Genomic DNA, 25,929 nt, shown 5'->3' on the forward strand with positions numbered 1-25,929 from the left:
TGAGTTCAGTATCGTGATATGTATCGAATCGTGACATATGGGTATCGTTATACCCCTAATATATATTAGGGGTGTAACAATGCCCTCATGCCACAATGTATATACAGTGTGGCCAAAAAGTATTTAGTCAGCCACTGATTGTGCAAGTTCTCCTACTTAGAATAATGAGAGAGGTCTGTAATTTTCATCATAGGTACACTTCAACTATGAGAAACAAAATGAGAAAGAAAAAAAAATCCAGGAAATCCCATTGTAGGATTTTTAAAGAATTTATTTGTAAATTGCGGTGGAAAATAAGTATTTGGTCACCCACAAACCAGCAAGATTTCTGGCTCTCACAGACCCGTAACTTCCTCTTAAAGAAGCTCTTCTGTCCTCCACTCGTTACCTGTATTATCGGCACCTGTTTGAACACGTTATTTGTATAAAAGACACCTGTCCACAGCCTCAAACAGTCACACTCCAAACTCAACCCTGGTCAAGACCAAAGAGCCATTGAAGGACCAGGCTGGGAAGAGTGAATCTACAATAGGCAAGCAGCTTGGTGTGAAAAAATCAACTGTGGGAGCAATTGTAAGAAAATGGAAGAAGACCACTAATCTCACTCGATCTGGGGCTCCACGCAAGATCTCATCCCGTGGGGGTGAATGGGGCCATGTATCGAGAGATTTTAAGCCAAAACCTCCTTCCATCAGTGAGAGCCTTGAAGATGAAATGTGGCTGGATCTTCCAGGATGACAATGATCCCAAACACACCGCCCGGGCAACGAAGGAGTGGCTCCGTAAAAAGCATTTCAAGATTCTGGAGTGGCCTAGCCAGTCTCCAGACCTCAACCCCATAGAAAATTTGTGGAGGGAGTTGAAAGTCTGTGTTGCCCAGCGACAGCCCCGAAACATCACTGTTCTAGAGGAGATCTGCATGGAGGAATGGGCCAAAATACCAGCTAAAGTGTGTGCAAACCTGGTGAAGACTTACAGGAAACGTTTGACCTTTGCCAACAAAGGTTATGTTACAAATTATTGAGTTGAACTTTTGTTATCGACCAATTACTTATTTTCAAATAAATTCTTTAAAAATCCTACAATGTTATTTCCTGGATTTTTTTTTTCATTTTGTCTCTCATAGTTGAAGTGTACCTATGATGAAAATTACAGACCTCTCTCATCATTCTAAGTAGGAGAACTTGCACAATCAGTGGCTGACTAAATACTTTTTGTATATATATATATCTTAAAATGAATTATAATGCAGAAATTAAAATCATGCTAATCAAATTAGGTGCGTTTAAGTTGTTGCATGTATGAATTGCATTTTAATGTATTTATGAATTAATTAAAAGATTTGCTAAATGAGTAATCTGACAAAAATGAGCGTCACTGAGTGGGTGTCACTGCATGTGAGTTTATGCAGATAAGGTAATGCTATCAGACTGCAGGATACACCACACAGGAAAAATGAAAAACACCTGCTAACTGCTTAACGCGAGAAACCCGCCGTCTCTGCACTTTAGATGAAATGACTCGCACTAGTCTCTCTGCTCTCTTCGCAACCATCTGGTTCACAGGTAATATCAGCGTTTTTACTCCTCAGTAACACTACTTATTTTTGACATGATGTCAATAGCTTGATGAAATTAAATTAATTTAATATTTTGCTTTTTTGCTATTTTTTCACAGGTCTCGTCCCTGGAGATGTAACTTTGTCAGATGTAAAGATATCTGTGTGGCAAAAACCTGAGACAATACAATGGAAAGGAACAAGTGAAAACATCACCTGTCACATTAAAGCCCATACAACAGTGGGAAGAATATTGGTTAAGTGGTTGCAAGATAATCAAACTGAAATGAAGAGTGAAACAATTGCAATGTCTGAAAATCGATCGTCTGTGTCTGGAGCTGTCTTTATGAACGCATCGCTGGACCTGCTGTCAATACGTCTAAATCATAGTGGCAAGTATTACTGCAAAGCATGGATGGACTTACCTGAACTTGGACTCGTTGAATATGGAAATGGGACGCATGTATATGTGGGTGAGCTTTATTTTCTACTCTTTTTAAAATGTTGATTCTATTCTATTTAAAGACTGATAATATCATGCACACATTTCATGTAGGCTAACAGTATGGACTCAACAAATTTTTTCAGTGCTTAAAAAAGTCTCATGAGCAATCCTCATGATAAACATTTATACTTTACAGTGCCTAATTCTCCAACTCCCACACCCGTGACTGTTACAGCAAACCCCTATAATGAGACTGTGACAGCAAACCCCTATAATAAGGACACAGTTTTGTGGCCATTGGGATTGGGTTTTGTCTTGCTAATCATCTGCATTGCCTGTGTTATTCACATGCATTTTAAAGGTAAACAAATTGTGAAATTTCTTTCAAAATTGATGTTTATGGGTTGATTGGAATGTGTTTCAGATTACTAACAATGGCATACTATCAATTACTACACGGTTAAAAAAAGGCTGCTGCCTTAAACATGTAAGTTGATTGTACTTAAAAAATGTAGTAATTTCAACTTAAATTGCATTAAACTGACTTAAGAAAAACAAGTTGAATCATTGAAAAATGTGAAAATTTAAAAATTGAGTTAAAGTAATGTAAAAACACGTCGTCCTAACTTATTGATCGTATAATTTATTTCAGTGTACTGATAGCACACTCAGTTTTTAAAATAAACTCAATTCGAATGACTAAAGTTTAACAGACTGATTTTTAAAAACTAGGACACTGGATAAAACCTAAAGCAAGAGAAGTCTCAGTGAGTAACATTTATTTATTTATTTTTTATTTTATTGAATATTGGCAGACAGAGCTGATGGTCTTTCAGAAAATTAATACGGTACTTTTTTAAAAATAAATTATTATTTTACTCTCAGGTCGACGCTACACATGACTCCCCCTGCCCTGAAACTCAGGAAACTGTTGTTTATTCAGCATTAAACTTTCCCCGGGACAGTGTGAAATCAATAAATGAGGTAAATTGTGCCCATCTAGAGCATTTAGTCTGCAGAATTCAAGTGACACTTACTGTACATGTTTTAGCTTGGTAAGCAAACAGACAGTTTGCAGTTGTCACTTTGTCATACATCATAATGTGCATTATATATCCAGATGGAATTATTATGTCATGTTATAACTTGTCTTACAGAACAGTGCAGCTCTGGCAGTCTCTTCAGTGACCGTCACAGAGGACTCAGTGACGTACTCTGAGGTCCAGATAAAGAAAGGACCAAAGGATGCAGGTTAAGCACTGTAATCTCTTTCGCTTTGGATATGGGACAGGGTGTATTAATGGGACTTTAAGCTTCTGGTCCTGTTTGATTTTGTCAAGGTATTGCTGTAAATACTATACAATTTTTATATAGTTTTTAATCTTCTTCTTTGTGTAATACTCACAAAGGCTTAATTATTAAGTGCCGTTGTTAAGGCTCACATTTGAGTCTGTTTTAAGCAGTATTGTGCTCAAGGTAATGTCTATAAGATGCAATTATACAAACATCTGATAAAACCTTCAAAGACTTTGTCTTGTTTGTTCAGTGATCAGGGTAAAGTTCTTTAAAATGACTAAAACTTTAAGTGGGTTTAAGTGCACTGACAATAAACTCTTTGAGTTTAAAATGGATTTTATATAGGAATTAGCCTGCAGTTTTTAAATAAGTCTTTGTAGCAATAAGCGTCATACATGAAGATGACAAGAACGGTTAATTGACATAACAGAGATGTTTATCGTAAAAGACTTGTGTTACCGCCTACACAACCCCATTTAGAAGCTTAACAGTAAAAGCCTTAATCATATGACGTGCTTCTGCAATAAGATAATGCTGTTTCATCCTGACAAAATTTTTTAGTTTCGTTGTTTTTTTCACAAGTGTCGCAAAAAATACAGACTTCTATGCGGGGGTGTTCAGGGAGCGCTTTCAGATGAGAGATTCAGTAGCAAACCGTAGGCGATTTGACAAGCCTCGAAGCCACACGTGAATGTAAAAAAAAAGACGAACATTAACACGCAACGTGCAATGTCTGGACTGAAGTGAGTCATGCGTGCAGTTTTAAACACTGTAGGAGTTCTGAAATTTGAAATAATTAAATTACCATTTCCAAATAAGCTTTCATGTTTTTTTTTTATTTCAATTTTTTTAGAGAGGGTCAAGCTTCAAACAAGAAACATTAAAACTTTCAATTATTAACAGCCATCCTGTTTACTTCATAAAAAGAGTTATTAGTGTTGCTTTTTTTTTTTTTTTAACCACTTAACTGTCACCGTCCCACAGGTGGGACGTTTGCCACTATATTTTTAAAACAATAATATCTTAGTAAATACCTTAAATAATATTGACAAACTATATATCATTTGAAAGCTTACAATCTCTAGTTTCCATATTTGGGGACTGATTTTCAAAATATATTACAGAGGAGCCATAATTTATCACTATAAAACAAGAATATTTTCATACTCATAAGGCGTGTTCAGACCTTTATGTTAAAATAGCAGTAAACATGAAAAATCATGAAAAAATGGTAGATACCTCAGTTTGTTTTCATGCCAAAAGTTCAAAAGATAGAATCCATTCAATTATTTTGGAAAAAAAAGGTCTGAAAAGTTTGAAATATCAAGAAAAAAATAATAAATTCACCATTTGTGACGTGGCAGCTAGCTATGACTTACATGCGTGTTCTTTGTATGTGTTTCTTAGAGGTTCAATTCATATCAAAATCTGCCAAACTTCCCATGCTACTTCTGAATAGGATCTCTACTTCAGAAATTGTATGAAAATTGTGAAAATAATGGTTCATATCACTCAAAACACGAATGGAAATGCAGGCGCCCTTATATGGGCAGTAATGGAGTCTGATTGTGCCCTAGTGAAAAAGTTTGGTACTGCGCTCAAACAAAATCTTACTGAAAGCTCATTTTTTGAGATATCAACCTAAAATTTGAAACACAACTTGTTCAGATTTTTGGCTTTGATCTTTCAGCCATTATAGAGTAGCCCAGGTTTTGAAAATATATATTTTATGTAAAATATGAATAATTAATATTTTTACATTGTACATTTCCATAAACTCAAACTTCTATAACTTTTTTTCTGTTTCACTTTCTTAATTTATTTCACTTCTACAAAAATCTGCCAAATGTCTTCTTTAAAACAAGACCAATCATATGTCTATATTCCAAAGCATTCTTGAATTACAACCATTTAAGTTCGAAATGTGCATTTTCATGTCTATTCAAAAAAGGGGGGGTGACAGTTAACAGGTTAAAAACCATTACCAGAATCTTCATTTAATTGAAGTATATTCATATTCATATTCAAATCATTACAAGACTTTAAACCTCTAAAAGAGATTAATGGAATTGTGTTACAAATATAAACTTGGTAAAAGCAACGTAACAGCGTGGAAATAGGGGTTACAATTCACATTTTAAATCATCTTACTGAAGATAATACATTAGATCATGACAGCATCAGATAGACACTCATTCGCTCTCTAACACACACACACACCCACACACAATAGTAGCATAGCATCATTCACATTGCCTTCTGTCAACAAAAAACACAAAATAAAACAGTTCAAGTTCATCAAATCGTGGAGAAAAAAAAAAAAAAAACATTTTTGGACATAAAGAATACCATGCGTTCGCGTTCTTGAGTGTAAAAAACCTCTTAATCACGCTGATAGATCTCACCAGATCAAAAAGACCGTATATACAATATTTTACACAAACAAGGTCAAATCTAAGTCTGAGAAATATGTTCTCCTTGTTAGTACTGCTATTTTCATGATCAGTGTAATAAATCCAGTTGCAAAACTAACAAAATATACATTTTGATGTCCCATCACACTATATTCTTCAGTAGAAAATGTACCAAATGCATCTGAAAGTGATTTAGTCTTTTAAATACACTACAAAGATCCACATAGATTTGACACAGATTATTGCTTATTATAAGAACCGAAAAGACTTTTCTACAATTACAAGCCTACATTTATATAATCATCAGAAAAAGACAAAACGTTAAACAAGAACTGAGAGAGAGAAAAGAAACCAAGACAAAATTACACTTAAGTTGTTATCATTTTAAACTGAGAAATAAACTAATTATTTACAGGTTTAGCTCTATATAAGAGGAGCAGGAGGTTAGTTAGACTGATATGACAGTAATTCATAAAACAAGAAATATGTCACATCACATTATTAGTGTTGCAGCCATCATTTCATCAGCTTAGGGCTGATTCATCTCATCCAAAACCATTTAATGACAGAGAGCTTGATAAAATAACAATAAAACCCTGCGACACATGGAGTGCATCCATTATATTCGATTGAGATCACAACATACTTTAAAAATCCTTCCTCATGATGTAGGGAAGACGTCCGAATGATGAATACTGTTGTGCCTGTCACTCATTTCAATGATAGCCGTTAGTAAATGCCGTAGCAATCAGAGGGCCCTGTGAAGGTAAAAAATAAGGCATTGTAATTGCAGTAAAAAAAGACACAGGAAAAACAAATGTTTTATTAAATTCATTGTGTGAATCAGATGTTTTCCATCAATGATGTGACGCTTGTTTTTTAAATTCAAAAAATACATACAAAAATGCAATGACTTTTACACACATCTATGACATAATTTTGTGAATTATTTTTATTATTATTATAACATGTTTTAATAGAGAACAATACAAATTATTTCTAAGAAAAAATGCCTACTGCTTTCTGCTTATTATTATTTGAAAATATGACACTCGTAACTGTCAGGGTCAATAATTTGACCTTTTTCACATGGCAAGGTTAGTTCAGGTTTCTCGCCAAACACTTAATATATAAGAATTAATATCATGAGACACTGCACGTATTCAAAGTGTAAAAAAAAAACCACAAAGACTTTTTAACTTGTTTTTACAAGTCATTTAGTTTTTTTTTAACCATAAAACCACATGAAACCGATATGAATACAAAAAGAACATTTCTTCATTTTTCTTTGTCGACAGCGTTATTGTTTTTGTTTATTTCTTATTTGTTAATATTTTGAATTCATATTTATTTTGATATTTTCAGTTAACATTTTAATTGTATTGTACTATTTGTTTGTAATTATTTTTCAGTTTTAGTCATCATTGACATTTTTTTAAAATTTATTTCATTTCAATGACTTTTCTATTACCGTATTTTCCGCACTATAAGGCGCACTTAAAAGCCTTTAATTTTCTCAAAAAACGACAGTGCGCCTTATAATCCGGAGTGCCTTATATATGGTTGAAATTCAACTCGCGCTCGTGTCCATCTTATGCCCGCTTTGTCACACATGTTCAACCTCGTATAAATCAGGTTGTGTGTGTAAGTCACGTGCCCGCTCACGAGCACTCACTCTTAACAGACACACGAACAGACACGCTGTCCCCGGCGCAGCTCGCGCATCACAGAATGTTCATAAAGCGCTCCCCGTTCACAGTAACCAGGTCGTCTCATTCAAAACAGCCAGCTGTTGCTGTCAGCGAGCCGCCGCACATTGAATACTCCTATGAGTCAGGCTGCGAATGTAAGTTACGTGCCCACCCCAGCACGCTCACACTTACTAAATAAACGCCTCACCTCCGGCGCCGTGCACTCGCTATATTCCCAGCACATCTAGTGGATGCATAACGCAAACCCAGTCAAACGTTTGACTGCAGTATCTTATGCGCCTTATAATCCGGTGCGCCCTATATATGAAAAATGTTCTAAAACAGGTCATTCATTGGAGGTGCGCCTTATAATCCGGTGCGCCGTATAGTGCGGAAAATACGGTAGTTTTTCCTAATAGTTTTAGTTAACGGTAACAACACTGCATTTGACTGACTCACCCCAAGGCTGTGGCTGAATCCAGTGCTTGGAGCGGGACTTGCTGCGCTGATATAGCTACTGACAGTTGAGTCCTGATTGGCCGCTCCATACAGGTCTGCCATCGGCCCAGGGCTGCTGGTACCTAAAAACCCACCTGAGCGAGAAGGAGTTGAGCCTACAATAGAAATCAATATTCCACAATATCTCAATCACTTCTCATGAACAATGAAATCTTATAGATATAGGTCAGCCGGATACTGAAAAGGCGTATTGGGGTGGGTGCGCTTATTTCCTGAGAATGGGTCATGTGTAGGATGTAAAATTAAATTCTCGCACCTCTGACCACAGCTGCTGCTGCGGCGGCTGCCGCCATGGGGTTGTACGCCGTTAGAGGGATGGCTACAACAACATCCGGATGCAAGCAGAACGAGCAAACAAACAGGAAAGAGAACTCAATCAGTATCAAGAAACAATACGGCTTGTCTGAAACCAGTGGGAAAAGTGCTTGCATCATACAGAGTAAGATATGATGGTCTGATAATTTGTGGTAATGCCCAAAGCTGTTAAGCAGGATTTCCTGGGTGGTGGTGTCACAGCGTAAACTTACAGCACTCAAGTCACACTTTGTTGCGTGTTGGAATATGGTGAGCGGGTACCATGTGCAATAGCTGCTTGTAAAGCTCTTAGAGGGACTAACCTGTGAGCTCAGGGGGGTGGGGTGATGTCAGAAGGGGGGTCCTCTCTAAGTGGAATTCTAGAATAGAGATAAACACAGAAAGCCGTTTAAACATACACACAAGTGCTGTTCAGGCTACACACATGGAGAAGCGCTATAGGGCCTATGGCAGCAAAAATGAGTGGCAAGACATGCAAGCGTACAGGCCTCAAGTTAGTGCACATAAAAAAGACAGTCTCAGACCGCCTCTCTGAGATTTACAAGCAGCCATGAGTCTCTGTGAGTTTCTTTAAATCTGTTGAAAATGCTGTTGAAAAACTGTGATATATTACAATATACACTACCGTTTGGGATTTTTTATTAATGCTTTGATTCAGCAGGGATGCACCAAAAGTGACTGTAAACCCATTTAAATTATTATACATGGAATATTTCTATTTCAATAAATTGTGTTCGTTTGAACTTTCTATCCATCCAAGAAGCCTGAAAAAAAAAAAAAACAGTTTCCACAAAAAAAATATTAAGCAGCACAATCATTTTCAACGTCGATAAAAGTAAGAAATGTTTCTTGAGGATCCAATGAACATATTAGATTGATTTCTGAAGGATAATGTGACACTGAAGATGATGAAGATTCTGCTTTGGAATCTTCATCATCTTCAGTGTCACATGATGTTATGCATTCTGCAGGAATAAATAACATTTTAAAATACATTCAAGTTGAGAAATGTTCCTTTAAATTGCATAAGATATTTCTAAATTTGGCTGTTTTTACATATTTTTTTTTTTGAACAAAGAAATGAAGCCTTGGAAAGAAACTTCTTTCAAAAATATATATATAAAAAAACTGAACAACGAAAATTTAGAACGGTATTGTACATGTAATCTAATATATGTGGTGTTTTTACACATAATCTCTGATCACAAAAATATATTTTTTTTAATTACAGTTAGTATTTTCTTTTGTGCGTATGCAAATACATCAAATGCTTTACCAAAACCGCATGTTCACAAGCATATTTAGCAACTAGTTAGTTATGTTATTTGATGTTGGCAACAACCTACCATTACATAATGCTCACTGAATTGTATATGCAATTATAAACTGATAATAAATCATTTCCTGATTTAAAAACCCAATATTAGCTCTCTACCTGAGTGTCTTAAGATACATTCCAGGAAAGAGTTAATAGCCATGAACCAATGTGTGAATAGCTCTACGGAGACACTGATACAGTATTACAGTATGAGCCAGACATTGAGTCTTACCAGGGAACTGATATGTGTATCCTGGTGTGAGACTAGTATAGCTGCGGCCAGCATATGTTGCTGCCTGGAACCCTGGATACCCTAGGGAAAAAAAAATGTCACCCATCAAATCATATTAAATTAACGTTGATCAATGTAAAATGAAAGTATATCATTTGTGTATTCCGTATGAATTCTTGGACCAGTACAGGTTGCACTTTTCACTCTTAACAGCAGAGGGCAGAAGAGTCCACACTATGCTTTTCATGCCACTCTTACCCAGCATTCCTATGCCAAGCATGAAGGCGTCCATCCCGTAGGGCATGACACGAGCACGACCTCTTGAAGAGCCTGTGGGTGACATCACTTCCTTGGGTTGGGCTTTCTTACACTCCACCTGTGATTGGGAAGGGAAGATATCAGTCATTTAAATACAAGTTTCAACAGTGCGTCTGAAACGCAACGGTGTTTCAGAAAAAGAACTCTCACCATTTTGTTGTTGATCTCGTGGAAGTGGATCTCACAGACTTTCTCCACTACATCTTCATTCTCAAATGTCACAAATCCAAACCCTGAGGGAAGAAAGAGTCCAGACACTCAGACCGTAGTTTACATTTGGATTTCCACTTTAGCCATCATTATAAACAATGTCTACAGTTCATATACTTCAGTTCAACTTCAGGTGAGAAGTCCGGATGCCAAACTGCCAAAGAAAAGCCAAAGAAATCAACTTCTTTTTTCAATAAGTGTGCTTACGACGTCACAAAAAAGTACCATGATACTACAATGTTTTTAGGACATGTACCAAGGGAGTACCTCACCCATCACCAGCTGATACCATTACTGTACTTTTTAACTAGGTATAAAGTGAGGTCCAAAAGTCTGAGACCACAGATTACAGTTGATTACAGTTTAAAAAGTTGTAATTATGGATATTTTTTTCCTATAAAAACGCATTGCTTTGCTTTAGAAGGCCTGTACTAACCCCTTGAAGCTCTATAGATAACTTTTATGATGGATGGATACGCTTCAAAACCTCACTTACTTCTCACTCCAATTATAAATCAGCTTATTTTTTTGGTATAACTGTTTTTGTGTTTGTCCGAAATAAGTCATATACACATATGGTGACTACACATATACACTTGAGGATGACTACATTATGGGATAATTTTCTAACTAACCCTTTAAATATTTACCTCGTAACATGTCCTTGTAAAATAGCAAAATAACATTTTCCCACTTCATATTCACATTTAAATGATCCAAGATTGTGATCCAAGATTTTTGGACTCCACCAAGTATTTGTAAAAAGGAATTTCATGTTTTTTTTGTTTTTTGTTTTTCCATATGCCTGTTAACTTCTCCATTTTGAACGTTTGTGAATGTAAGTGTCCTTAAGGTTGAACCTTAATACTGTAATTAAGCAGATTTCCTGTGACCTGTATTCTATTTTAAACCTTTGCGGTCATACACACATCCAGTACGTCTCTGTAAACAGTGCTAGATTTTCTCAACAAAGATTTCTGTGCTGCCAGATTTTTTTTCCAGCAAAAACTTGCTTCTCTCTTCTCAAGTGCTGCTCTCGTCTGTCCCATGTGTCTCATCTCCTCCACCTCTCCGCTGGGTTGAAAGGCCGCGTTAAAGCCATGCAAGCTGTCATAATCGATGTGCTGTAGAACCGGCAGGGGGAGGGAAGGGCGCTTAACAAGGTTTTAGCCTAAACCCCGATTAACGAACACACTAATTACTCAATCTCTCTCCTCACCTACCGCTTATCCTACAGAGTACAGGATGGAGGGCCATGGAGAGGAGACGGAGACAGATTGGACCAGGTTTAGGAAAGGAAGGAGCAAACAGGAGAATGGCTGCCATTGACGTGCTTAGTTATTTACTTAGTTAAAGAAAGATGGAGGGAAATGTACCTCTGTGCCTGTTGGTGGTTTTGTCAAACATGAGCATGGCGTCATCCACCTGTAGGCCAGGAAGAGAGAGAATTCATACATTAATTTATTATTTAATATGTAGGATTAGTCAGTTTTCGATCCTGTGATGCGTTTCCTATTGTAACAGGAAGTTTGTGACCTGAACCATAATATACTACATGAAAGTCAGTTTCAGTTGATATTAGGGGCATTTGATTGGACAAAAAATAACATGCGTGCATCTGCTAGTTTTGTCAACTTTTAGAAGTACGCTAGCGTATACAGTCCGTAGCTTTAATGCTGCTAACTGACATCCATTAAAGGCCACAAACTCAAATTTTGCACACTAATTTTTCAAAATTAGTACACTTTGGCATAGTTTTAAAAAGAGTACTCAATACGATAAGTGTGAATGAATGTGTATGTTAAATATATTTGTAATTGCACATTTGTAATGATAAAGTTGCAGTTTAGAAAATTTTAAACAACACATTTCTTTATTTCATAAGCTTGTTTGAATACTACCTAATTAGATTGAATGCTAACTACAATATCATAGGGTTTCTGTTAGAAGAAAGAGGTGCAAAAGTGTATTTGTCTTTTGTTTTAGTGTCTGTATGTGTGTGTGCAAAAGTGCGTCACTGGGAGCAGATATCTCCAAACAGCGTAAGCCAAAAGGTTATAGGTGAAGGTCAAACTTAGAGGGCATAATGTGTAAGAGAGAGAGGCAACAACAACAACAAAAAAACAGTTTCATATTCAATCCAAATCTGAAAAACAAGTGGACAGCCTGACCAATCAACACTTACTATGCACAAATGCTCACAGCCTTTTGGTGAAAACAAACTAAAAGACCAATAACACTCCCTGCACTCTCTCCGTTTCATTTTACTCATCTTATATTGTGTGTTCTTGAAAAAAGAAATCCACGTTCCTAGTACTGTAGTATTTTTTAATATTACTACTTATTAATTGGCTGATATTTGGTCATTTTGACATCATCGGCCGATAACTGTGTCCACTTAGCCAAAATCTTATAACAGCCTTTCACTTAGTTTTATTAATTAATAAAATCAAAAATTAGTGATGCACTAAAAACGATTTTTTGTTTCGTTTACCAAAATGTAAATAAAAGTTTTTTTTCATTTAACTGAAAACTCGAATCAAAAATAAAGTTCAAAAATTTAATTTGCGTAATTGAGTAATTGAACTCGGCATGCTGATCGGTGTGTCATGTTCTCAGGTGAAACACCAGTAGTAGTGAATTTCTTCAGCAATGAGCTGCCTCTTGAAAATTCAGCCAAACTAATTTTACCTACTCTAGCATAATTTTTAACCAACTTGTTTGACTATTTAGCTTATCTGTGTTGATGCTTTCTCGACTGCTGTTTTCTCAACGGTGTCATTTTATCCACATCGCTATGATCAGATGCGTTCTCGACTGCTGTTTTCTCAATGCCGTCATTTTATCCACATCGCTATGATCAGATGCGTTCTTGACTGCCGTTTTCTCAACACCGTCATTTTATCCACATCGCTATGATCAGATGGTTTCTCGACAGCTGTTTTCTCAACGGCGTCATTTTATCCACATCGCTATGATCAGATGGTTTCTCGACTGCCGTTTTCTCAACGGCGTCATTTTATCCACATCGCTATGATCAGATGCGTTCTTGACTGCCGTTTTCTCAACGGCGTCATTTTATCCACATCGCTATGATCAGATGGTTTCTCGACGGCCATTTTCTCAACGGCGTCATTTTATCCACATCGCTATGATCAGATGCTTTCTCGACGGCCATTTTCTCAACGGCGTCATTTTATCCACATCGCTATGATCATATATTTTTCAACTGCTGTTTTCTCAATGCCGTCATTTTATCCACATCGCTATGATCAGATGCTTTCTCGACTGCCGTTTTCTCAACACCGTCATTTTATCCACATCGCTATGATCAGATGGTTTCTCGACGGCCATTTTCTCAACGGCGTCATTTTATCCACATCGCTATGATCATATATTTTTCAACTGCTGTTTTCTCAATGCTGTCATTTTATCCACATCGCTATGATCAGATGCTTTCTCGACTGCCGTTTTCTCAACACCGTCATTTTATCCACATCGCTATGATCAGATGGTTTCTCGACGGCCATTTTCTCAACGGCGTCATTTTATCCACATCGCTATGATCATATATTTTTCAACTGCTGTTTTCTCAATGCCGTCATTTTATCCACATCGCTATGATCAGATGCTTTCTCGACTGCCGTTTTCTCAACACCGTCATTTTATCCACATCGCTATGATCAGATGGTTTCTCGACGGCCATTTTCTCAACGGCGTCATTTTATCCACATCGCTATGATCATATATTTTTCAACTGCTGTTTTCTCAATGCTGTCATTTTATCCACATCGCTATGATCAGATGCTTTCTCGACTGCCGTTTTCTCAACACCGTCATTTTATCCACATCGCTATGATCAGATGGTTTCTCGACGGCCATTTTCTCAACGGCGTCATTTTATCCACATCGCTATGATCATATATTTTTCAACTGCTGTTTTCTCAATGCCGTCATTTTATCCACATCGCTATGATCAGATGGTTTCTCGACGGCCATTTTCTCAACGGCGTCATTTTATCCACATCGCTATGATCAGATCCTTTCTCGATTGCCGTTTTCTCAACACTGTCGTTTTATTCACATCGCTATGATCAGATGCTTTCTCGACTGCCGTTTTCTCAACACCGTCATTTTATCCACATCGCTATGATCATATATTTTTCAACTGCTGTTTTCTCAACGCCGTCATTTTATCCACATCGCTATGATCAGATGCGTTCTTGACTGCCGTTTTCTCAACACCGTCATTTTATTCACATCGCTATGATCAGATGGTTTCTCGACTGCCGTTTTCTCAACGGCGTCATTTTATCCACATCGCTATGATCAGATGCGTTCTTGACTGCCGTTTTCTCAACGGCGTCATTTTATCCACATCGCTATGATCAGATGGTTTCTCGACTGCTGTTTTCTCAACGGCGTCATTTTATCCACATCGGTATGATCAGATGGTTTCTCGACTGCCGTTTTCTCAACGACGTCATTTTATCCACATCGCTATGATCATATATTTTTCAACTGCTGTTTTCTCAACGCCGTCATTTTATCCACATCGCTATGATCAGATGCTTTCTCGACTGCTGTTTTCTCAACGGCGTCGTTTTATTCACATCGCTATGATCAGATGCTTTCTCGACTGCCGTTTTCTCCACACCGTCATTTCATCCACATCGCTATGATCAGATGCTTTCTCGACTGCTTTCTCAATGCCGTCATTTTAGTTTATTTTTGTTATTGAGAGGAAAGCGAGCAACACATATTTACATATTCATCTATACGCCGCTCTCAGCACCATGAACCGCACTGTGATGTTCCTCATCAGTATATCCGCTGCAAAGGAATTAAAAAAATGTATACCCCCTGAGCAAAGAACAAAAAATTATTTCGCTTTGAGTATTTTAGGGCCTTAAGGGTCAGAAATCTTAGTGTTGCTTTCACTTTTCACAGGTTTGTTTTTAATATCTTGAAAACCTTTCTATTTTCTAGTATCTTTTGTAATTGAGTTCTACATTGAGTTCCTTCTTGTTCTGTGTGCTTCTTCTCATGGTGTCTGTTTTTCTCTCTCCATCGCTCCCTCACTCCATCCCTTGTTCAAACCAGGCCAGAACACAAAGTGACCAGTGAGGCAAACTAATCTGCAACTTCCCCGGGTGGCTGCGACTATCATCTCTCTCTCTTTTTTCTCTCTCTGTCTGCATTCCACACTCAAGTATGGTTCAAGAATGATGAATTATTTTCTATCAAAGTCTTGCACCCAAATCACTGACAATGTGTGGTTGAAGTGTGATGCAAAGAAACAATTGAAGATCTATAGCACATCATTTTTGGGGTGTATTGTTGTGTTACTTCAGTTATGAACATTTGTCCTCCCCCTAAACACACAGTCTCTACCTCGTTTTCTCTCCTACACACACACACCCCAAACACAAAACCTTTTGCCCGCTAAATTACTTGGGGACAATGGATGGGCAGGGTCACCGTGGTAACCGAGTAGGAGGGGGGCTGAGGGCAGTAGCAGCTGTTCCATCAAATTAATTCAGATTCAAGTAATCTCCCCCACCTTCCCCAGCAAACAAAACTCAACCCCTTCAAACTCTCAAACTCAACCCCAACTCTTTCTGTCTCTCTGCGCCTTTCTTGTTCCCTCTTTCACGCTTCCCCACCAAACTGGCTCAAATTGCTCTCAGTACACCTTTGAAAAACCTCAGAATGAATCTTTTCTGTTAAATTACTGTTTTAAAGTGACTAGAAACAAACATGTTACCGCACATACTACAATAATTTTCAAATGTTTGGGGTCAGTACGTTTTTTGTTTGTTTTGTTTTTTAAGAAATTAATACTTTTATAATACTTTCTGAAGTTTGCTTTCATAAAATAATAATAAAAAATGTATTTTCACAAAAAAAATATTAAAAATAAATTTTAACATCAGTAATTATAAGACGTGTTTCTTGAGCATCAAATCAGCAATTAGAATGATTTCTGAAGGATCATGTGACACTGAAGACTGGAGTAATGATGCTGAAAATTTAGCTTTTATCACACAAATAAATTACATTTTAACATCTATTAAAACAGAAAACAGTTATTTTAAATTGTAAAAAATATTTCACAATATTACTGGTTTTACTGTATATTTGATCAAATAAAAGCAGCCAAGATGAGCATAAGAGACTTCTTTCAAAAGATAAAAAAAAAAAAAATCTTATTGACCCCAAATTAATATTGCTGAATGTGCGTTACTTGGCAACTATAAACTGCTTAACATTGGACCTTTATCAGTTATCAAAAGAATTGTTTATTCTGATTATTATCATATGGTATTGTATTTTATTACATTCCTTTAGCCAAGCCTATGTACATCACTTACCCATAGTAAAATCACTATACCATACTGCCTCTCAAGGCTTATCTCTTTATTTTATCACCGTGATATCCCATAAAGCCTTCACTTGTTTCACACAAAGGCGACTTACCTTTCCGAACTGGTCAAAGTACTGCTTTACATCTTCAATAGTAGTATTCACCGACAGGCCTCCAACAAAGATTTTCTTTGTCCGAGTCACCAACTGAAAAAGAGAGAAAGGGAGATGAAGATCTTCAAAAACGACAAAAATCTGGATATTATATAGCACAAGCATCTCGTCTTGACCATGTTGACCAGTCAGGCACATACCTTAGGCTGTGCTCGCCGCGGGAAGGCAACTTTCGGGTCAATCTAGAGGAGAGTTTGAGAGGAGAAGGTCTAGTTTAGAAATTCTGGAGAAAGAGGAACACCGACACCAACACACCCAGGACTGTAAATGAGAACATCAGTGAGAAGCTCACATCCTCTGAGCTCTGGTTTCAGTTGGTGTCTCTTGCAGGGACATCTGCCTGTGTGTTTTAAAGGCTCTCGCTGCACCCTGCATTGACTGTACTGTCTGAGAATGATGGTACAATTCATGCATGGTTCAGGGAAGGACAAGAGTGACGAGAAATATGAAAAAGAAAAGTAGATTCATCTACAGAAAGAACAATAGTGACCGTGAGAAACTATTAAGAGCTCTGTTCACACTGACAGTGATTTTGGCAGATCGCTGTAATATTGGTCGCTTGTAGGCATTTCTAATATTATTGTTGGGCAGCGCAATTGGCCGTAACTTTTAGACATCCAATCACAGGTGAGGCGTTTTGTCTGTAAAAATAATTGTCACTCTACTTTTACAATGAATCATTTAGGAAGGAAATAGCTTGGCATATAAATGGCAGCAGTGCATAATACATCATAATAACTGTTGGATATTCATACAAATCATAATTTTGAAAATGATACACTCTACCATTCAAAAGTTTGGGGTTTGTAAGTGTTTTTAAAATAAATATTTTATGCTCATCAAGGCTTGATTTACTTTATCCAAAATACAGTAAAAACAGTAATATTATTTAAAAAAAAACATTACAATTTAAAATAACTTTTTTATTTCAATATATAAGATTCCTGCATTATTACCCCAGTCTTTTACTTCAGTATTTTTGTGAAAACCTTGATCTATTTAAATAGAAAGTTCACATTTATTATATTATATCATATCTGTTCATATTGTGATATTATAAATGTCTTTACTGTCTCTTAATGTTTCCTTGCTTAATAAAAGTTATTTTATATTAAAAGATAACATGCTCCACTGTCTTAACTCCAACTGTCAGTGTGACTTTTCTCAACGCTAGCGCTCACCGCGGCTCATGGCAAACTGTGTGTTGCTTTGTCCCAGTCAGTGTGAACAGTAACAAGAGTGTAGTAACGACACAAATGACAGAAAAACGCTGAAAAGTGTACAGGTTTCTATGAGAGGCAAGTATGACTAGACAGAAGAGGCTGTCATGGCCTCCTGTGACTGAGTGCACCGGATAAGAGAAGGGTCAGCTTTCCATTAAACATCACTGGACGACATGAAAAACACTCAGGGAAACACCAAAACCATGTTTCTTTGGAAGAAGAGTGGTCAGAAAACAAAAGCAGGCACAGAAACTCAAGCAGAAAAGCATCCTTGACCCACACACTCTTTTGACAGCCAAACAAAAAAAGTATTTTGTTTGTTTGTTTGTTTTTGCATGTCTTTCTTTCTATTTCTTTTCTTTCTTTCTGCAGATTTGAATACTGTTTAATCGTGTCCAAATCTGGAAAGCGAGCTGTAAAACAATGTATCCAGCTCCTTGAAAACTAATGTATATTTGTAATTAAATACATTAAAACAAAGTTGAAGTAACTAAAAAGCTAGTGCTATAGATCGGTGTAAATGTAGCAACATTTGATATACCATTATTTTATTTTTTTTTATTTATGAACCATGTGCAGAAAATTTATGTCGATCAGCACCCGTTGAAACAATCAACAAACTAGATTACAGATACTCAAGATACTCTATATTAGTCTATAGTCTAGTCCATCTATTTACCAAATGCTAGTCTACATCATGCTGTACTGAGGTTAAATTCTAGAAGACAGTGAAGGCAGTACAGCGCTAGCAGCAATAATGATTAGTCTGTCCGAGAGAGGGTTCGAATAGAGCTACGCTAAAGAGCTAGCACCTCTGAGGTAAACTACAGCAGTTTACCAGAGTTGCTTGTTTATTTTCATACACCAGACTACGAGTAACAGAGTTTCATTGTGAATCTAGAGAGTAAAATGAAGAGGCTAAGCTAATCTGAACAGAGATCTGATGCAGAAGCTACGGTTTATGTCTATAGTTTCTAGACTACTCTGATAGTCACCTCCGGTCCACAACATTGCTGAGGCCGCACCACTCCTGTTCACAATCAAAAACAAACAAACAGACACACACACAAACAAACAAAATCAACATACAGCCACGCACATGAGAGGAAGACTGAGGATAAAAAGTATGGTCACATAAAGCAGATTATTGTCATTGGAGTTGATTTTGACTATGTGGAGGGTGAAGAGACATTGAAAAGTAATGGAATCAGTAGGGGCTTGTTTGTTTAACCATCATAGACATTTATTAAAATCAGATTATTAGTGGTTGATCAATATAAGATGTTTGACACTTTTTTAATTTGTTAATATCCTTTGCATTTTATCCAGGAAATGGGTCAATGAAATGAGATTATTATTATTATTTAAAATATATTATACATACAATAAATACACATTTTCAATTCTGAATATGTCTTTACATAGTGCTTTAAGAGTACATTTAACCACTACAGACATTCATTAAAGTACAAGTTTTTCAACTCTTCTACTTTTCTAGTTTTGATTTTGTCAAAATGAAATGACATGAAATTAAAAATGAGTTTTTTGTCCATTAATTGTGGTTCAAAAATACATTCAAATGCGGTTTATACAAAGAATAAATTAATTGCATTTCTATTGTAAGCATGTTTTTTTATTATTATTATTCTGAATTAATTTATTTTTTATATTTTTTGGGGCCATTAAATCAAATTGTTAAAAATATCAGGGTGGTACACCTGTCCTGATAATTAAAAAATAATAGTAATGCAGTTTTTGAAATAATCTTTTAATATTATTAACAAATCAGCAAATGTATATGTAACTTAAATAATTAATAATAAAAAAACTTAAATCAGGGAATTATATCATAACCCCTGCACAGACGCTCATGACTATGTCAAAAGTCTCAAAAATCAGATAATTTTATGGCAAAGCAAGGTTAGTTTAGGATGTAAAATGTCATATGCTGTGCTGCTATGTATGCTATATATTGAGAAAATATTATTACACTCAAATGTATCCAAGATGTAAAGGAAATGTTACGTTTAACTGGATGGTTGACATTTTTATTTTAAGATTTAACATTTTGTTAAACAGAATAAAAGTTTTTCAAACCCACCCGAAACAAACAAGAATTAAAAAAAAGCAAATGTCTAAAAACTTGACGTGTGTTAGGGTATGCACCTTGGGTATAACAATGCACCTTGCTTCGTGTTTTTCGCATACAGAAAGCCATGTTGTCAAAACGATACCCGTTCACACGGATCCACGAAAACTACTTAAAATGCTGTATTCTGCTGCCTAGCCAGTAGTTAGCGATGTAACGATGTTAGTTTGTAAAGAAACACTAAGTGCCTTTAGACTGAATATGCAAGCGCATAACGTCACTATTTTCACAAATTCATGTTTTTTAGTAGTTTACACAGAGATAATAACTGTATCATGTTCAACATAAGCCCCCAAAAATGCATAAAAGTTTTCAGTGTTAATGTGGTGTCATGTAAATGCCCCTTTTCTTTATCTTGGAAACTAATTATTTGCCATTGACCCATAAGCCGACATTACAGTGAGAATGACTTTCCGAGTATGACTAAGAGAGCTAGTACACTTCAGTATTGAAGTGTGCACTACAGATGCACACTGTGTATGGAGATTTTGATTTCTGTGTTTACTTTAAGGGTGTTTTAACATGCTGTCAATACTTCTTTGTGGCTAAGGGAATAACATTTCCCTTTGATTCACAACTTTTCCATTCTGAGGAAATATTAACATATAGGTACACAGCATTCTTTACCATAAAATACATGCGTACATGATTTCTGAAATACAATAAAAAGCATATTCTAACAGCATGAGACCACAATGTGTCCTTAAACGTCCAAAATTGCCATCCCTGTCAAAACTATTTTAAGTCAATAGACTTAACTAACCAGGTCAATCCTTCAGGGTCAGTCGCTGGCACCCTGTTAGCAGAATGTGTATATCAATCACATGCAGACAAACACGCAAGCACACAATCTTACAGAAAGTTCAACAGTGTGTCCCAAGACCGCTGACTTAAAATCGTGATTTTTATGAGTTGTGCCGCACACATTTCTCTCTTTCTTTCCTGGCCTCCCCTCCTCCACCAGCCCATCGCTGAGCTCGTTAAGCTAATCTCCAGTTTAAAGTCGGCCCAGGCGAGCAGCCATAAGGCACCTTCACAGGGGCACAGTCATAGAGGTAAAGCAGGACAAAGGCCTCCATGTTCCCCTGGCTCTGCTTGCCTCTCTCTCAGGGGGGAGGCACTTAGAAAACAGCACAAGCGGCCACGCTGTGGAAGACTGGAGCTGAGAGACAATTTATAAATGTTCTCTTTAGTTATTATGTTGGTTTTATTTAAAAGTCTGTTGGGCTTTTCCAGTCTCTGTCAGCCTCGGAAAAGGGTTGGAATAGTACAGAAGCTTATTTCCGCCACGGAATAAAAAAATAAAAAAGATATCGTGATTCAGTTTACTGTACAGTATTGTCTTCATTTTGGAATTTTTAGTCTCAAGCTTACATCTCACAATTCTAAGTTTAACGTGAGACGTTGAGAAAAAAGTTAAAATAGTGAGATGTAAACTCTGAATTCTGAGAGAAAATCAGAATTGCGAGATGTAAACTCCGAATTCTGAGAGAAAAGTCAGAATTGCGAGATGTTAACTCTGAATTCTGAGAGAAAAGTCAGAATTGCGAGATTTAAACTCCGAATTCTGAGAGAAAAGTCAGAATTGTGAGATGTTAACTCCGAATTCTGAGAGAAAAGTCAAAATTGTGAGATGTAAACTCAGAATTCTGAGAGAAAAGTCAAAATTGCGAGATGTAAACTCCGAATTCTGAGAGAAAAGTCAAAATTGCGAGATGTAAACTCCGAATTCTGAGAGAAAAGTCAAAATTGCGAGATGTAAACTCCGAATTCTGAGAGAAAAGTCAGAATTGCGAGATTTAAACTCCGAATTCTGAGAGAAAAGTCAGAATTGTGAGATGTTAACTCCGAATTCTGAGAGAAAAGTCAAAATAGCGAGATGTAAACTCAGAATTCTGAGAGAAAAGTCAAAATTGCGAGATGTAAACTCCGAATTCTGAGAGAAAAGTCAAAATTGCGAGATGTAAACTCCGAATTCTGAGAGAAAAGTCAAAATTGCGAGATGTAAACTCAGAATTCTGAGAGAAAAGTCAAAATTGCAAGATTTAAACTCAGAATTCTGAGAGAAAAGTCAGAATTGTGAGATGTTAACTCCGAATTCTGAGAGAAAAGTCAAAATAGCGAGATGTAAACTCAGAATTCTGAGAGAAAAGTCAAAATTGCGAGATGTAAACTCCGAATTCTGAGAGAAAAGTCAAAATTGCGAGATGTAAACTCCGAATTCTGAGAGAAAAGTCAAAATTGCGAGATGTAAACTCAGAATTCTGAGAGAAAAGTCAAAATTGCAAGATTTAAACTCAGAATTCTGAGAGAAAAGTCAAAATTGCAAGATTTAAACTCAGAATTCTGAGAGAGAAGTCAGAATTGCAAGATTTAAACTCAGAATTCTGAGAGAAAAGTCAGAATTGTAGAATACAAACTCAGAATTCTGAAAAAAGAAGTCAGAATCACAAGGTGTAATTTCTGAATTCTGATGGAAAAAAATCAGAATTGCAAGATATAAACTTAGAATTCAGGGAAAAATATTCAAAATGGCGAAATGTAAACGAATTCAGAGAAATTTTTTTCCAGAATTGTGAGGGAAAAGAAGTCCTGAATTGTGAAATAAAACAATTGCAATTACCTTTTTACATTTTTATTCTGAGGCATCAATAATATCCACATGACAACTCAATTTTAGGGTAATTCCAAAAAAATTACCTGAAGAGTATTTTTGAAGTGCAGAAACACACAGTTTCGTTGTGGTTTGCCGTGCACTACCTGTTGCCATAGTGCAAGGCTGTTTTTCACTCAAATGAGGAACTAGTTCAAACTTTCAGAAGAGAGAGAGAAAGTGTGAAAGTTTTTTTTCCTTCTCCTTCAAGCTTCACCCTCCCTCCCCACTGACCCCCTGGGGGGGGTGACTCCACTGTCGCCATGGCAACCAACGGGCACCATTGTCCCAGGACCCGCCTGCTCTGCACAGTGACAAAGACTCTCACAAATAGATGCACCACAACACACAGACCTCTCATCAAAGTTTCCCATTTTTTAACACTCTTACTCTAACTAGTAATCAGTTTGCAAATACAAACACAAAATAATGTTTATGTTATTATTTAGATTGTTGTCATTTATAAACTAGACCATACTTTAATTTAAAATATCCTTTCTAACAGTAATACACCTGTTAGAAAAACATCACGCAAGACTCAAGGACTTTCCACAAGGGAAAAATCTGAATTCCGCATGAGTCTAATGTGTTTGGTGAGACTCTTGAGACAAGGCACCACAAAGGCTTCCCAGCATACCCTGTTCGGGTCCCATAGTTACCATAGTGATTGACACAGAATAGGAATGCTTCCCTGACAACCTCATTGAGGAAAGGCTGAGATGGGAACTTTTTCTCACTCTCTCCCGAATTGTTTGACCAAAACCCAAAGTGAAAAGGCATGAAACCTCACATGCATACACAGCATCTGCGACGATAGCGAATCGCTATATCATGGCATTACAGTCAGTCACAGACAGTGCACTAAAACACATTAAAGCAAAAAAAAAAAAAAAAACTAATATTAAATTTTTGTTTTTCTTAAATGTGTATCTAAAGTATTTAGTTAACGCACCCCTTGGCTAATTGACAGAATAAGCCAAAGGATGGCAATGACGCACAGGAAATGGTTAGCAGAACATAGTTAAATGATGTTAAAACTCACAGTTTTGGAGTCCAGCTCATGTCTGGTCTGAGCCAGAACTTTGTCCACGCCAGCTTGGTCAACAAATGTGACAAATCCGAAACCCCTAGGCAAAAGAAAGATAAAAATTACAACACCGCCCTCCACCCATTCTGTGTAAAACGTACAATACAGTCAATAATAAAAGCCTTTGTCTGTTTGCTGTCGCTTCTGGGTCAGGTTGGTTGTTCCCTTACCTTGAGCGCTTTGTAACTGGATCTCTCATCACCATACTCTCTTTCACTTCACCAAATTTGCAGAAGTAGTCCTTCAAACCCTCTGAGAAAGCAGGAGAAGAAGACTTATTTTATCACATTAGGGCCTGAGAAGCTTAAACAGTGTGGGAAAACCAAGATTATTCGTGGATGACATCAACAGTGAACCAATGACATCATCAATAGAGATGATCTAAGAAGCATGATGTGAAATACAAGGTGAGGTCATCATCATGTAGTGAAATATACAAGACTTTTAATGTTAAGTTTAGATCTGGATTACATTATCCACTATTATTGATGTCTATATCTAAATATTTGTTTTAAAAACAATTTTTTTCACGTCCAAACTTTAGGCTAACTAGATATTAGGCCAAAATATGTTCCTCAGCCACCGACTTTGCTGTTAAGTAGGTGTCTGCCAAGCTTAATGAAAATGTTAATCTATTAAACGATCATAATAACTGGCAGAATCATATGACAGGAAGGCTATTAAGCGTTTTGTGGCGTGACCAATACCTTAGCGTAATTCAAAACAACAATGTGTCCTACATTCTGAGGACAGCCTACAGCATGACAGCAGTTGGTAAAACTTTCTCCATTCATTCAGCTAAACCTGTTGTATAGCCTTTGCACAAAGGATCAAGCCAAATTACAGAGCAACCCAATGGACGTATTTTGCCATCCAGGACTGACTACTTGCTTATTAGTTGCACGGATAAGGTGAATGACATAACTGGAGCTGTACAAACAATATGCATTATAAAAAAGTTTTTATCATTATTATATATCACTGTAAAAAAAAATTGCTGCCTTAATTTCTTAAGTACAATCAAATTGGCAGTGTAAGCCATTTCAATTTAAAATTAAACTAAATGGACTTCCAAAAATTAGTTGAATCTCGTATAACCTTTTTTTTTTTTTTTTTTTACTTAACTTAATTTGATGAGTTGTAATTTGAAAAGCTAATTTTGTCATGGCTTATTATTGATCGGCTCATCATTTTATTTTATTTTTTATTTTTTTACAGTAGCTTACCATTCACTTCGCAGTAATTTCTAACATTTCAACACGATTTTAAGCATATATTTTCTTTATATGTTATTAAATTCACAGTTGGTTGAAAAGCGCATTGAATTTTACTGTAGACTTTTTAGTTGGTTGACATAACAGTGTTATTCAGTGTTTTATTTGAATCAGATCCCCGTCTTTGGCTGACATGTGCGGAGACTTAGTAAAGTGTTACTCACCTTGCGTAGTCTGCCAGCTCAGACCACCGATGAACATTTTGCTGTGAAAACAACAGAAAAAAGTGATCAACAAGTGGTCCGCGTTAGCGTATAGATCTGAAAAGAGCTAAGAGCCGCATCAAGATTTTCAGAGATTGAAATAACGGCAGTGAGTCTCAGCGAATCTCATCCGAGTGGATGAGAGGTGCGCTGGACTCCACCAAAACACGTTTCCCTCTTTGTTGAGTTACTTTTTAATTGATTTCGCCCTGACGCTCTTATATGTAGATAAGTAAGAGGAAGGCTTGTTTGTTTGTTTTTGCTTTTTTACCAGGGGTCGTGCGGAGAGTCCGAGGAGGACAGGTTACTTTGGCTGCCTTCCGACTCCATTGCGCGGCTATGTATCCCGTCCGAGTATGGTGCGAGAAAGGAGGCAGAATGTGTGGAGAGGGGGATTGGCATGGGGCGAGTTAGAGCTCAAAGCCCAAAGACTCCACCTCTCTCTTGGTCCAGTCCCGACGTGAAACACGGGGGCTCTTGAGAA

The 25,929-nt window shown here is 36.8% G+C and overlaps 2 protein-coding genes across 3 annotated transcripts; one reads left to right on the plus strand and one right to left on the minus strand.

Moving 5' to 3' along the window:
* The first annotated feature begins 1,187 nt into the window (after positions 1-1,187).
* LOC120473499 (uncharacterized) lies at positions 1,188-4,128 on the plus strand. Its single transcript, XM_039663403.2, has 6 exons — positions 1,188-1,565; positions 1,678-2,031; positions 2,200-2,364; positions 2,736-2,770; positions 2,889-2,987; positions 3,161-4,128. The coding sequence occupies exons 1-6, from the start codon at positions 1,517-1,519 to the stop codon at positions 3,257-3,259; spliced, it is 801 nt and encodes a 266-aa protein (XP_039519337.2). The 5' UTR covers positions 1,188-1,516; the 3' UTR covers positions 3,260-4,128.
* Positions 4,129-5,270: 1,142 nt separating this feature from the next.
* msi1b (musashi RNA binding protein 1b) lies at positions 5,271-25,903 on the minus strand. Of its 2 annotated transcripts, none has more exons than XM_039663400.2 (14): positions 25,717-25,903; positions 25,407-25,447; positions 24,139-24,220; positions 23,924-24,008; positions 16,997-17,038; positions 16,797-16,889; positions 11,693-11,741; positions 10,257-10,339; positions 10,047-10,164; positions 9,789-9,869; positions 8,541-8,597; positions 8,180-8,242; positions 7,864-7,997; positions 5,271-6,471 (listed from the first exon to the last, which is right to left on the minus strand). In XM_039663400.2, the coding sequence occupies exons 1-14, from the start codon at positions 25,845-25,847 to the stop codon at positions 6,430-6,432; spliced, it is 1,101 nt and encodes a 366-aa protein (XP_039519334.1). In that variant the 5' UTR covers positions 25,848-25,903; the 3' UTR covers positions 5,271-6,429. The 2 variants fall into 2 exon arrangements, with proteins under 2 accessions (XP_039519334.1, XP_039519332.1); XM_039663398.2 differs by having other exon boundaries at positions 7,864-8,018.
* Between the last annotated feature and the right edge of the window lie 26 nt (positions 25,904-25,929).

The sequence above is a fragment of the Pimephales promelas genome, chromosome 14 (assembly GCF_988280905.1).
Source record: "Pimephales promelas chromosome 14, fPimPro1.hap1.1, whole genome shotgun sequence".
NCBI lineage: Eukaryota > Metazoa > Chordata > Actinopteri > Cypriniformes > Leuciscidae > Pimephales > Pimephales promelas.

What these genes read in the sequence shown, in the direction of transcription:
- msi1b (XM_039663398.2), bottom strand. Translation starts at nt 25,847, where the DNA reads ATGCCAATCCCCCTCTCCACACATTCTGCCTCCTTTCTCGCACCATAC. An exon ending in ATGAGCTGGACTCCAAAACT is followed by an intron (nt 17,039 to 23,923) that starts GTGAGTTTTAAC and finishes ACTCTCCTCTAG; the next exon opens with ATTGACCCGAAAGTTGCCTT. An exon ending in ACTTTGACCAGTTCGGAAAG is followed by an intron (nt 11,742 to 16,796) that starts GTAAGTCGCCTT and finishes CCTGGCCTACAG; the next exon opens with GTGGATGACGCCATGCTCAT.
- LOC120473499 (XM_039663403.2), top strand. Translation starts at nt 1,517, where the DNA reads ATGACTCGCACTAGTCTCTCTGCTCTCTTCGCAACCATCTGGTTCACA. An exon ending in TGGGACGCATGTATATGTGG is followed by an intron (nt 2,032 to 2,199) that starts GTGAGCTTTATT and finishes TATACTTTACAG; the next exon opens with TGCCTAATTCTCCAACTCCC. An exon ending in TATTCACATGCATTTTAAAG is followed by an intron (nt 2,365 to 2,735) that starts GTAAACAAATTG and finishes TTTAAAAACTAG; the next exon opens with GACACTGGATAAAACCTAAA.